This window comes from Hibiscus syriacus, unplaced genomic scaffold (assembly GCF_006381635.1).
Source record: "Hibiscus syriacus cultivar Baekdansim isolate YM2019G1 unplaced genomic scaffold, ASM638163v2 tig00002338_pilon, whole genome shotgun sequence".
Lineage (NCBI taxonomy): Eukaryota > Viridiplantae > Streptophyta > Magnoliopsida > Malvales > Malvaceae > Hibiscus > Hibiscus syriacus.
Window position 1 is genome coordinate 615,095 of NW_024061926.1, and position 15,601 is coordinate 630,695.

Here is a 15,601-nt window from a genome sequence, read left to right on the forward strand (position 1 = left end):
TTTGCTACAGAAAAATCAGAGTTTACCATTTCTCATTAAACTTAAAGCCGACAACCGAAAGGTGGTTGTAAAGGTACTTCCCGGAAGTGTTCCCTTTTGGTACTTGAAAGAAGAATATGAAGTGAAGAAGAATGAGAAGAAAACGTGGATTTTTTTAATTGCAAACTTAGACTTCCGTTAATGAGTTAACAAGAGTTAACGATTGAATGACTAAAATCTCATTAACAAGAGTTAACGATTGAATGACTAAAATCGAACACGCCGATAATATAAGGGACCAAACTTACAATTTTTTTAATCCAGTAACCAAAATCTGACGAATCAAAAATATAAGGGATCATCCATATAATTTATCCAATGAAAAATCTCAATGGTGTATGGTCTAAAATTTTTCCAATAATATATTATTGTTTTAATAATCTTTCTAAATTAAATCAATCAACTCATTATAAATTAGTATATAATATATATATATATATATATATAATAATGGCATATACAAAATATGGAGTAATTATATGTATAACTATTCTTATTTTCTTAATTTGAGTAACCAAAAAGAAACATTAAAATATTTGTTGAATATAAAATAATTTATATTTTATTCAATATTATTTCAAAATCAAATTTCAGCTACAAATTTAATTGTATGATTCTCGTATCGAAAACCCATTAATTCATTATAAAACTTAAATAAGTAAATAAACGAAATGACAATAAAAAAAAATGGAGTTCGATAAAACAGTCGGTTGGATTGGATATCAAAAAGTCAGGGTATTACATGTTTGTTAATTCAGAAATATTTATTAGATAGGTATACATATATTAACAATATAAATCCTTTATGTATTAGCGGACACAATCATTAAAATAAAATAAGAATTAATATAAAAAGTTTAATATCCAGAATAGGTACTTGGTCATCCTCAGGTCCAGGTAAATTCGCCAATAGCTACACTAGAACCAATTGTTCATCTACAAAAGGATCTACTACGATACTATAAACAATCATCTTTAGAGAAATCTGTGTACATCTCATACTTTGTGAAAATATATGACTGAAGAAATCTACGATCCTTAGAGAGTCAATTTACATTTTATGAGAACATATGAGAGGAGGAATCTACAACCCTAAAAATATATTGTAAGAATTATCTGACGCTTTATGAGAGAGAATATATGGCTTGGTTGAGTCTACGACCCAAAAAAAAAAACCATCCAAAGAGCCATCTCACGTTTTAAAGGAGCGACTCATCTCTAGAGATATCTATCATACTATGATTACCTGCCATTTCTAGATTCATACATAATAATTAACAATTGCCTCTAGATGGATTACTCTATAACAGTTAAATAAAATATAATGATAATTTTATAATTTTTAAAAATTTAGTAACCAAAACAAGCATTTTAAAATAGTTCAATAACTTCTAATGTACTTTTCCCTATTTTAATCTTAATCATAAATTAATTTGTGTACTTTATTATTTTTGAAATTTTATCTTGAAGAAGATTTTTTTACTCTAGATTTTTTTTCTCTTTTTAGTTTTACAAACTAAATTATATAAAACTCAATAAAGACTTTATCAATTCGGATTAGTTCAAATGGTAAATAATTTTATATCTCTTAAACAATGTTTCGAATTCAAATTGTTGTGTATACGAAAAATCCTTATTAAGAGATGAAATCTTAAAATTGAGAGAACAAAAAAATTAATAAAAACTTTATAATTATTCTTGTGTATACAAAAAAAAAATCTCTGCCATATGAAGCCTTAAATCGAAAGGGAAAAAAATCAATAAAGACTTTACAATCATTCTTAGGCTTGTAGCGTATATTTACAAATCCTAATTCTAAGCCTCATTTTTTCATTTTCTCTCAATACAAACATGCAAAGGCAATCCTTAGGCTATCCTACCTCCAAGCTCCACATCCATGGAGAAGAGATTACCGGAGCAGATGATCAGAAACGCCGTGTAATCATCGACTGCGAGGACCGCAAGGAGAGTAAGCCTCGCCCGTTGTCATTTTCGCCTTCATTGCCGTCGTTGTCGTCGCCTCCTAATAGTGAGAAGCTCATTCATCTCATTCCTGTTCTCACTCTCCTTTGCTTCCTCGTACTTTTCCTAAATTCTCACAGTCCTTCACAATCTGGTACGTTTTTCGTTTTTCTCGATCAACGATCAGCATACTTATCAGGATAGATTCCTCGAGTTTATTCTTCATCGTTTACTGTTATCTTTTTGCTTCAGATTTAGTTGCTTTTAACGGATTCAAGCATTCCTCAAAGCGTTTAGGTATAATGTCGTTTCAACTTACTTCTTCCTTGGGGGTGGTGCCTGTTTCCGAAAAATTGAGGGAGGGAAGACTACGGTGGTTTGGGCATGTCCTTAGGCGACTACCGTCGGATGCGGTCAGGAGGGTAGAGTCGATTACAGTCGACGGTGTTAGAAGGAGAGGACGACCAAGGCGGAAGTGGGAAGACTGCTTGAGATCTGATATGATGGATTTAGCCATTTCCGAGGACATGACCTCTGATAGGAAAGTATGGAGACTTAAGACTAGGGTAGTCGAGTAGTGTGGGTCACATCTTTAGGGTGTAACATCTCTGTCTTCTTATATTACCTTTGTAGTAATTTCCATGACTTCTACTTTTATACGTTTCTGTTATTGGTATTTATGAAGGCTTAGAACTGGGCTTGCTACCGTTGACTTCTGTGTATCATTCTCTTCACTTTTAAATTTAGTCGGGTCTTACTTTTCTATCTATATGCATAGATCTTTTTGCAGGGATTTATTTGCAGAGATTACTTCCCATTACAGACGCACATACGTTATTAATGATTGCATATGAATACTGTTCAATTATGTATTTATGTATTTAGTTATACATGCATTGCATTTTATCTATATTTTTATTTTTCTGACTGCCGGAGGTCTTCCACGAAAGCTACTCTCAACCTGGCGTTGGGGGCAGCTTACTACCCTACCTCCCCCTTACCCCATTGCATATGGGAATTGGGTTTTGTTGTTGTTGTTGTTGTTGTGTTCTTGACAGATTCACGCGAAATCAGCAATGTTCTGACGATTCGAAGCCAAAGGAATTTGCAAGAACTTGATAAGTACGTTTCGAAGTATCGTCTACACCGGAAAATCGCCGATTTCTAGGCAGCCTCCTTGAGCATCCCCTCGGCCGTTTATGTCTCTCTCCCTCTCTCTATTACGCAGTCTTCTTTTGTTCGTTCATGCTCTAGCTGACTACACGTGCCGGGCAATCTTGCACGCGCAAGGTTGCACGTGTAAATTTGAATTGCGTGTCAATTTGTTGGCTTGAGAAGCAAGTATCTTAGCTGGCGCTCTGATCAGTTGTTTTATTATCTTTGTTCACATAAAATATATTTATGTATATAAGTTATAGAAGAAAATAAATTGGAAGAAACTTTGAGATATATACTTTTAACAATTTTTGAATTCAGAAATAAGTATATATATTTAGTTGGTTAGTTAAATTATTTATTTTATTCTCTTATATTTATTTAGATTATTAATTTTAAATTCATTAGTAGTATTCTTATTATTATTTTAGAGTTTTTTTTTTCTCTTTTCGTCTAAATAAAATTATGATTAAATTTAAAATTTATTTAAAATTAATAATTCTTGAATTCATTAAACAATCCTAGTGGTTAAAATGATCTTAGTGTTTAGAGAATATGCTATTCTTTCTTGGAGTCTTGGATCTAATAATTACATTTATAGCATATACATATATTATCAATAATTAAGAATTTTTTTATCTGATACTATTTCGTAAATTATCATAAACTAAATAAAATAATTAAAATTGGCTAATGTGCACCTTTGAGGGGGTGTAAGTTAGTGAGGGTGGAATGAATACAGCTGGAAATTTGGGACTGTTATTGCTCCGAGTGATGTGGTTGGGGTTGGGGATGCCAGCTAGAAGGTTGTCTTGTAGGATCCTATTAACTGCTCCAACGGTGATAATCTTTACTCCTTATTTCGATAGTAATTTTGTTGCACGCCAGTATAATATAGATTAAGAAAAAAATATTACTGAAAATGTTAATATTTTTTAATATTTTTTATAAAATGTTATCTAAAATATTATTTTTTTATTAGAAATGTTAATTTCTTTAACTAATTTCTGGTAGAACTCAATATTAACATTTTCAGTAAAAAAATAATATTTTAGGTAGCGTTTTATCGAAAATGTTAAACATTTTAGGTAGCGACCAATATTAATATTTTCGGTAGAAAAATAATATTTTAAGTAGCGTTTTATCGAAAATGTTAAAAAATATTAACATTTATGGTAGCATATTTCATTAGTCGTATATTAAGGTTGTTGCACATGAGACATCTCTTTATTTCTTATTTTCTCAATTACACGCGTAATTAAAGATTTTTTTGTCTATTTTGATTCTAAAACTTTTTTTTAACTAATTTAGACTGACATATATTATACACTTAATTTTAATAGATGGATTTTTAAATAAAGATTTTTTTACATATAAAAAGATTCAAACTTTAGATTTTATTTAAATAATATCAAACTACTTATCACTTAAATTAATTGTTTGAATAATTAAAAAGTTCTTTGTTTAGTAATTAGTGGGTTATTGATGATTTTTAAGTTCCCTTTGATGGAGAAGCAACGCTGTTTGGATAAGTACGATGTGCACGCGTGTCAAAAGTTGAACAATATGGTTCGTCAACAACAAGCCACAAAAGTTGTCGGTTGTTACCCAAGGCTCTAATTGGTTCAATTACCTTATATTCCCTTTCTTCATGACTTTACTGTTTAGTAAAAGATCATAATAACTTTTTTGGGTAAAAAATCATGATTATTATTTTAACCGTGAAAAGGGATTTTTGTACAAATCAATGAGTGGGTCCCACAGATTTAGAGCCAGTTTACCATCACTTTTGAAAAGTATGGTTTAAAGTTAAGCTTAATACATTTTTATGTATATATCGAAATATAAGTTGATGTTTAAAAATTTTTTATTAAAAATAGGTGTTTTATATTATAATTGTAATTATTTTAGGTATAAGGACTATAATTTTCGTTAAATTTGAACGTAAAATAATACGTGTCATACATATAAAAATTTAAAAATTTTCTTTTTTAAAAAAACAATATCATAATTTAAAAAATCCAAAATTTTCTCAAATCTTAAGAAAAAACCCAGACCTTTGAAAAATCCAAATTTAATCCCTAAAATCCTTAATCTTTCCCGTAATTTGGTGAAACCTCATCAAAATCAGCCTTTTCCAACCAAATGTGGTATGCATCGTCGCCACCGTTGACATCATCGTCGTCCCGCGACCAAACCTGACCATTGGTTCACCCTCATCGACCACCATTTGTAAAAAATCATGAGTGATCACTTTATTCACCCCCAGTCTCTGATCTCAGCTATCATCACCGTCGATGACATCTGAAACGTCTTCTTGATCCGATCAAAACCCTATTGATCACACCCCATGAATTGCCGTCGAACACCATGGAGAACGTCACAAAGTTTTGAAACCCATGTTTTTTTTAAAAAAAAGAAAGCTTATTTTTTTAAAATAATAAAAATTTTATTTTAAAAAAATAAAAAAAAAATTTATAAGCTTGACACGTGTCAGATAACGGTCAAATTTAACGGCCAGACACCTAAAAGTATAACGGATAAAACGTTAGGTATATATTTCTAACAAAAAATTCTTTAAGTACCAAATCGTATTTCGAGATATAGTTTAGGCACTTAAAAGTGTTAAGCCTTAAAAATATTTTTAAGAAGTATTTTTTATGTTATTTGATAGTGTTTAATATTATTATTAAAAAGTACTTTTAAAAATATAAATAATCATTTTAAACATGAATTTATAATTTAAAAAAGTATATATTTAAATATTTTTATAATTGTTTTTAATATTATAACATATAAAATATATCAATTTTAATTTTAATAATATAATAAATAATATTTTTTTTTAAATATTTGTACGTACTATATGAAAATATATAAATCTTTCCATCCAAAGTTAATGTTGGCGGTGGAGGCAAAAATGTCAAATTAACAGTCAAATGCTTAACTAGATTGAGCTTACGGTTTGGATTAAGTTTTTCTTTAAATAATTTGGAATGATTATAAAATACTATATTTTAATAATTTTTTTAATTATTGATAATTTATATCATATAAATATAATTGTTTAATTTCAAGACTTAAAAAATAATTTTTTTTATAATTGAGACCGCTAAATAGATTAGGTTCTATGTGAAGTTGAAGTTGATAAATATAGTTTAGTTTCATTGGGACAATGATTTCTAAACTTGAGACATTATATAATAACACATCAACAAAACTATTGTAGGAGATTAATGATGTTGGTTCATGTAGTAAGTAACTGGATATCACTTAAATAAATTTCGAATTCTTTTGTATATAAAAAATTTCTATTGAAAGACTCACTAATCAAAAAATAGATATACAATTTAACATAATTCAGATTAATTAAAGTAAAATCTTGAGAACCGGAGGGGATACCTTGTCATTTGATCTTCATTTTCACAGCCTTTCACTTTCTTAAATTAAATATAAACAATAAAGCATTTGCAGATCAGTTCGTGCGTAGGGTAGGGTGCTGTCGCCATTATCCTGTGTGACGCTGTCTCCTTTGTAATTTTAGGATAAATTAGACAATTAAATACCTCAACTATTACTTTTGTTTTTTTTCGGCTACCTAATTATTTTCTTCAAAATCATACATAATATTTAGTTATAGTTTCATTTTGGTCATCATCCGTTAAAAATTAAAAGAAATATTGATGTGTCAACAATCACCATAAGGTAATATCGTGTCATTATTAAAAAAAAATCACGTCAGTAGTTTTGTTATTTTTTAACGGTGAGCGACCAAAATGAAATCAAAATGTAAAATTAGATATAATTTAAAAAAAAATAATTGAATGACTAAAACAAAACAAAAATGATAATTGAGATATTAAATATGTAGTTTACCCTAATATAGGGCTTGTTTCCTTTTCCTTTTCTTATTCTTGTTCTTTTATGGAGTTCAACCACAATGATTGGGAACCATTTTACATAATTAAACATATCTATTTAGCTTGCTTCCTTTTTTTATTCAACTTTAAAGTTTTAATTTATTTTAGTTCAATTTTATTTTAAATTTAATAACAAAAATATATTTAATTTGAATTTAAACTGATTTTGAATACTAAATGAATAAAAATAAATAATTTAAACTTAAAGTATCCAAGAACAAAAAATAACTCAAATAAAAATATCCAATAATATAACTTATATGGAAAAGATGATCATGGATCGAGTTAGGTCAAACTTTTGGTCTATCTAAGCTTGATCTCCAAAAAATTAAATATTTTCACTCATATTCAACTCGATCGAGTTAAGAGTGTCTCATCTGACCTAAATTTGATTTGATTTTTGAGATCAAAATTTATATTTGACTCAACCTAATCTAATAATTCGTTTTTATTAGGTAAAATAAGCACCTAATTGAAAAATATATATAAATATTATTATTATTATTATTATTATTATTATTATAATTACCCCTAAATATAAAATAAATTAATATAATATTATATCGAACCAAATTGGATTTTTTTCACCCTAAATCTAAAAGCAAACTAACCACACGCTTAAAAAAATCTTAATCTAATCTAACCTCCAAACTCAAAATTTCAAGATAAATTTTTATTCAACTAAGTTAAATTAAATCAAATCAAAACTCGTCATATTCATCAATATGAGCAACCCGTGACGATTGTAGTAATGGGCCCATGTGCTTTTGTGGGCATATGTTTTAGATATACCGAGTCGGATTAGTTTGGGATTAAGTCCATTATGTTACTTTTCGAATAATTTTATGTTTATGTACTTTTAAATTTGGGTTTATTTTAAGTTTTATTTATTATAATTTTTGAATCAAAATTTTATGTTGAATTATATCAAATTTTTTATTTAAGTTTTTGTAATCAATATAAGTTTTATTTTACTGGTTGAAATCATTTTAGCTAAATTAAGAAAACATTGGAAATCTATGGGTTTAAAATAAGACATAATGATATAATTAATCCCCAATATTTATTAAAATGTTCATTTTGGTCCCTATTCCTTTTCTGGAGTACTTTGACCCCTAACTTTTCATTTTAGGGAGAGAATAGTCACTTTGACCATTATTCTTTTTTTTTTGAAGCATTTTGCCTCTAACGTTTCATTTTAGGATAAAAAAAATCCTTATTTTAGAGCGTTAACTGTTTGCTAACTTTTGATTTCCATCCATGGGGGCCTTTTCACCTAAAAATGAAACATTAAGGGCCCAAAATGTTACAAAAAAAGATTGAAATGACTATTTTGATAAACATTGGGGGACTAATTTTGATATTATGCCTTAAAACAAACCAACATAGTATGTGATTATTCTTAACAATGGGTTCAATGAAGAAGATTGCTTCATTTTTATGATTATTTCTTACCTTTTTCTTTAATTGTTTGAGCATTATTTTGTTACATCCAATTATAAGAATGATATATATATATATATCTTATTACTCAATTATGGTTGGTTGTGAAGTTAAATATTTATTGGAATTTGATCCATCACATGTTGATGTTTGATTGAATTGTTTGGCTAAATCGTTGAGACTATAAGTGTAACATCCTAACCCGTACCCGACCTAGATACAAATCTAAGGTCACGTTGACTTTTTAAAACTTTGCCACTTTGAAAATTCATTAAAATTTTAAACTTTTATTTATATTTTAATGGTGAACCCGTATACAAACATTTACATTGAAAATTCATAATCACAATGAAAATAAATACTTAATATATTTTTATAAAGTTAAAATAGTATAATTACAAAACGAATCAGAGCATTACAATTTAAAACTTTATGACACATGCCAACAAAATTTCAAAATAACAAGAAACCTACATTTCAAATTGTTCTGATCTGATCTTCTTCAAGCGTATGATGTCCTTTCCTAGCTTTAAGCATCTGATCTCTTTGCACCTATGTGTGAAACAATCACATGCTAGTTCGTTAACTTAGTGATGCAATAAGGAGCATAATAACACATTTAAAAACACTTGCATACATAAAACAAGTCACACTTCATGAAAACCATGTATACCGTTACACATTGCTCAATTTATATTAATTTGTTTTATTAATCCAACACATATCATTGAAAACTCAATGTATGTGAGTACATTGAGGTTGTGCACAATAATTGCAGTAACCATTGCGCATGAAATTTGCACCGATGTGCCACATAAATTTGTCCAGAAAGACCGTGTAGAACCCTCGACTCTTGGCATGCCAACTATATCTCTAATTCTCATGCATATACTTTGGACTTAAACCATATAAGTATCTTTTATTTCCTTATTCAAAGTATCTTTTATCCACATAGCACACATTCTCATAGAACACTTTCCACGTAGAATACATTCACATATAACATATTCACATACTAATAACATTAAAACAATATTTAAAAAAAACAATTTATATAAAACCTTATAAAAATATTACATAAAATAAATAAAACTATTTTTGATCGAAAACATTCGAGGTTGGCTTATCGCAAGCCGTCATCTTATCTTATATAACATAAATAAATTAGACTCACATTTGCCTCACGTAAGTTCTAAACAAAATCCTTTTTAACTTTCTTTCAATCTCTTACTACGTCGATTTGTCCAATACGCTTTTGATCCAAATCTACACATATATATGTCCAATATCAATACCAAATTTCCACTAACGGGTAACCAATTAACACTTACATAAACGAACAAAAACTCCAAATTTAAATTTTAGACTTAATAGTATTGGTACCCCTCCTACAGTACCGATAATTCACTTTTATGGTACTGATACCCACTTCAGTATCGATACCATTTTGACATTTTGGAATTTCATCTTCAATTATAGTATCGATACCTCACCCATGGTATCGATACCTTCATATCAGTATCGATAATGTTCATCCGATTCATATTATTTCCTTCAGTTTAATCTTATAGTATCGGTACTGTTCTTCCAATATCGATACCCTTGCCCATAATTTACCTATTTCACTTCAAATTTTACCCACAATTCACCTAAATCTCATTCTTTTAGCTCCAATCAAACCCTTAAACTTACTAACATTTATCACAACCAACTTATATCCATTAATTACATTTTAACATCCAAGTTTCTCTATGGAAACTAAAAATTATACCAAATATTCAAACATGTTCTCAATCATTTCTTATACTTTAAATACCTTAATTAGACATTTGACAAGTCAAATATGTCTTTAAAATCTAATTACTAATCAAATTTCATCAATTCACTTAAAATCCCATTTTACTAATTCACTGTTAATTCATTAATCACTTAGTTTCTCTTCATTTTGAAGCTTCCTTAATATTCTATACCATTCAAAACTTCAAAACCAACCCATAAATTAAAGAAAACACAACTTGAAAGTAACTCACCTTAACAATGGAGGTTTACGGTGGAAGAAGAGAAGAAGAGAAAATAACCCCAAGTTTCCAGACTTTTCATTTCCTTCTCTATTTCTTACATGCTTTAATATCCTTTAAAAATGAATTTTAAATTCATTTCCTGCTAAAAGATCGTAATGCCCTTTCACTGTTCAATCTTTGATAATAAGTCCTAGATAAAAATTCCCAAAATCAATCCTTGAACTTTTTAATTTATTCAAATTAAACCACTAAATTTTAAATTCTTACACTTTAGTCACTAACCCGATGTTTGAGGTATTACAATTCTCCCCTTTAAGAAAATTTGTCCTCGAACTTTCACTGTACAAAGAGATGAGAAAATTGTCTTTTCATGTCCTCTTCACGTTCTCATATTGCCTTTTCCACTTTGTGATTTCTACAAAGAACTTTAACTAATGGAATCGTTTTGTTCCTTAGTTGTTTGATTTCATACGCTATAATCTGCACTGGTTCTTCCTCATAGGTCAGGTCAGATTGAACTTCTATTTCTTATGGTGCTATGATGTGCGAAGGATCTTATCGATATCTTCTGAGCATTGAAATATGAAAGACAATGTGGATCTTTTCCATTTCTGGTGGCAATGCTAACTGATATACTACTGGTCCAACTCTCTTTATAATTTTATATGGTCCAATGAATCTAGGACTGAGTTTTCCTTTTCGACCAAAATGAAGTACTTTATTCTAATGAGAGACTTTCAAAAATACTTTATCTCCTACCTGATATTCAATCTCCTTTTTTTCAAATCCGCGTAGGACTTTTGTCGATCAGCAACTATCTTAAGATTATCTTGAATAATCTTCACTTTTTCTTCGACTTCTTTGATCAGATCTGGCTCCACTAAGTTTCGATCTTTCAATTTAAACCAATTTAATGGTGTTTGACATTTTCTTCCATATAAAGCTTCATAGGGCACCATCTTGATACTCGATTGATAACTATTGTTATAAGCAAACTCTACGAGCGACAAATACTTCTCCCACGATCCATGGAAATCAATCACACATGCCCTTAACATATCTTCCAGAACCTGAATCGTTCGCTCCGATTGACCATCTACCTGTGGCTGAAAAGTCGTACTAAAATTCAATTAAATACCCATTGCTCCATGTAAAGATTTCCAAAATCTCGAAGTGAACTTTGGATCTCTGTCAGATACTATTGAAACTGGTACTCTATAAAGTCGAACTATCTCCTTGAGGTATAATTACGCATACTTATCCATTGAATAATAAGTTCGAACAGGAATGAAATACGCGGTCTTTGTTAATTTGTCGACAATTACCAAGATTGAATCCTTTTTATTCGATGTCAAAGGTAAACCCGTTATGAAATCTATCGTAACTCTTTCCCATTTCCATTGAGGAATGAAGATTGGTTGTAAAACTCCTGAAGGTACTTGATGTTCAACTTTTACTTCTTGGCATGTTAGACACTTAGCAACAAACTCTGTAATAGCTCTTTTCATGTCTGGCCACCAATATCGCCCTTTTAAGTCTTGGTACATCTTGTTTCCTCCTGGATGCATAGTCAAAGGGCTAAGATGTACTTTAGAAAGTATATATCTCTTCAATTCTTCATCATTTGAAACATAAACTCAGTTTTTGTAATATAAACATCCATTTGACTTCACTTCAAAGTCTTTGATTTAACCTTTTTCCACATGTACTAATCGTATTAAACACTTATCATCTCTCATTTGAGACTCCTTTACTCGCTCCAACAATAGAGGTCTTAGATTTAATTCGGCTATCAAAGCACCATTGTCCATTAACGCAAATCGGGCGTTTAATATACGTAAAACTGCAAAAGTCTTTCGGCTAAGCGCATTAGCTACAACGTTAGCTTTCCCGGGGTAATAATCTATGATTGCATCATAGTCTTTAAGTAGCTCGATCAATCTCCTTTGTCTCAAGTTTAGCTCCTTTTGAGTCAACAAATACTTTAAACTTTTATGATCTGTGTAAATGTAACAACGATCACCATATAAATAGTGACACCAAATCTTCAATGCAAACACCACCGCTGCAACTCAAGATCATGCGTCGGATAATTCTTCTCATGTGGCTTAAGATGTCTCAAAGCATAAGCTATTACTTTTTCATCTTGTATTAGAACACATCCTAAACCATTATGGGAAGCATCACTATAAATTGTATATTCTTTGCTCGATTCTGGTTGTACTAGCACTAGAGCTTCTGTTAGAACCTTCTTTAAAGATTCAAAACTCTTTTGTCACTTATTTGTCCAAATAAATGAAACATCTTTATTTAACAGCTTGGTCAATAGGGAATAAATCATATAAAAGTCCTTAACAAACTTTTGATAATATCCAACCAATCCCAAGAAACTCCGTACTTCAGAAACATTTCTTGGAACTTCCCAATCTAATATAGCTTTAATCTTCTGATAATCCAACCGAATCCCCTCTGCATATACCACATGTCTAAGGAATGCCACTTCGGTTAACCAAAACTCGCACTTAGACAACTTAGCATAAAGCTTCTTGTCTCGAAGTATTTGAAGAATCACTCGAAGATGGGCGTCATGCTCCTCATTTGTCATTGAATACACCAAGATGTCATCAATGATGGCAACAACAAATTGATCGAGATATGTTTGAAATACTCTGTTCATGAGATCTATAAAAGCTGCAGGTGCATTAGTTAACCCAAACGACATTACTACGAACTCATAATGGCCATACCGAGTCCTAAAAGCCATTTTTGGAATATCTTTTTCTTGTATCTTCAACTGATGATAGCCAGAGTGCAAATCAGTTTTAGAAAACATTGAAGTTCCCTTGATTTGATCAAATAAATCATCGATTCTTGGGAGAGGATATTTATTCTTTATTGTCACCTTGTTGAGCTATCGATAATCAATGCATAGATGCATCGAACCATCTTTCTTCTTTACAAATAGCACTGGTACACCCCAATGTGACACACTAGGTCTGATGAATCCCTTATCCAATAGCTCTTGCAACTGAGCCTTTAACTTACTCAGTTCCTTTGGGACTATTCTATAAAAAGCCATCGAAATTGGTGTTATTTTCGGTATAACCTCAATTTGAAACTCAACCTCTCTATCTGGAGATAATCCCGGTAGCTCAGCTAGAAATACGTCTAGAAATTCTCAGACTGTCGGGATATCCTCCAAATTCTTCTTGTTGGCTCGACTATCTTTCACATTGGAATTGAAAGCTTGGTATCCTTGCAACATCAACTTCTTAGTCGACATTACCGATATCACATTAGCTAATGTATTAATTTTCTTACTAACCATAATTACTTCTAATCCATCATAACTTTTCCAAACTACCATTTTCAATCGACAGTCGACATTGGCATGGTAACAGTACAACCAATCCATTCCCAAAAATAAATTTGTACTCGTCAAAGGGTAATTCCATCAGATTAGTAGGGAATTCAATTCCCTGAATTCTAATGGGACACCCTCGACACAATTGATTTACCCGAGTACTATGCCCTAACGGGTTAGTCACGATCACATCATTACTTATAGCTTCTAATTGGATTTTCAATTCTCTCACCAATTTACTACTAATATAAGACTAAGTTGATCTCGAGTCAATCAAAACCAAAACAAGTTTATAAGCTAACTGGAAAGTACCTGTAATAATCTTCGGATCATCACGATCTTCATTAGTCTTAAGGTTGTAGACCCTAGCAGTCGAGTGTATTTCAGGTTGAGTGGCTGACTCAGATTGATTTCTTCCTCTACCTCGTCCTTTACCTCTTTGAGGTACAATAGCGGATCTCTCAAACTGTACAGGCTCTTCAGTCATCAATGGGCAATCCCGGATAAAATGTCTCGTGTTTTTACATCTGAAAATGCTCCGGAGACCATTTGACATATGCCACTATTATTTTTTCCATAATGCTGACATTGACTTGGTCTTCCAGCTCTTGATTCAGTAGATTGAGTCTGCTTAACTCTCACTGAGTTTGACCCTCTACATGAGGATGAAGACTTAGGTTAAAAACCCAAACCTTGGTTTTTCTTCGATTGCGATGCACTCGACGAGGCACCCACTCTCTTGGTCAAATGGGTCTTATGCTCCCTATATCTTTTATTCTGAGCTCGTTCTAAGGCTTTAGCTCGATTTACAACATCTTGGAATGTAGAAAAAATTAGCGTTATCAACAGTTCCTACAATCTGGGGCGCAACCCCTCCACGAACCAATCACATGAGTCTTTTCCCGTATGGACCAATTCATCTACAAATCTGCTCAACTTATTAAACTTGCACTTATACTCATACATAGTGCGATTCTATTGCTTCAAATTCATGAATTCTTGTTTCATTTGTCTAATGAGTTGCTCACCGATATACTTGTTCTTGAACTCTTATAGAAAGAACGACCATGTTACTTGGTCCCTAGGAGCTCTCATCATCACATTAGTCCACCATATACGTGTTTGACCTCATAACAATGAGACTACTTCATCCAACTTCTCCATTTCAGAACAATAAAGACCCTCAAGCATCATCTTTATATCGTTAAGCTAAAGATCCGCAGAAACGGGACCTTCCTCAGCTTTTCCTCTAAACTCAGGTGCTCCTAAACTCTTTAACTCCTTTTCCACATTCATCTTAGGAGCTGGGGGAGCAGAAGATTGGAAATGCGTCAGAATCACGTCTGACGTCCTGAAAAAGACTCCCTGATCTTGCACAGACATTCCTTGAGGCGTATGCTTTTTACCTTGCCTAACTAGGGCAGGTGAATTACTACTCCCTCATGTTCATCTCCTGCTCCACTTTGGGAGCCCTCATAGTCTGACATCTATTAAGATATAATCACTAACTCTATTAGCAAGGACAACATACTAATACCCAATCAGATCAAACATTTTTAACATTTCATTCGCATGTACACTTTTTAAAACACAAATTGATTCATTTCAAACTTAAAATCAGTTAAACCATAGCTCTGATACCAATAAATGTAACACCCCTAACCCGTACCTGACCCAGATACGAATATGAGGTGTCA

At 31.2% G+C, this 15,601-nt stretch overlaps 1 protein-coding gene across 1 annotated transcript; it reads left to right on the plus strand.

Annotated features, from left to right (window-relative positions):
• The first annotated feature begins 1,884 nt into the window (after positions 1-1,884).
• On the plus strand, positions 1,885-3,345 carry LOC120145103. The gene is made up of 3 exons (XM_039159003.1): positions 1,885-2,155; positions 2,254-2,298; positions 3,060-3,345. Exons 1-3 carry the CDS (start codon positions 1,891-1,893, stop codon positions 3,167-3,169), a joined length of 420 nt encoding a protein of 139 aa, XP_039014934.1. The 5' UTR covers positions 1,885-1,890; the 3' UTR covers positions 3,170-3,345.
• Positions 3,346-15,601: the final 12,256 nt, after the last annotated feature.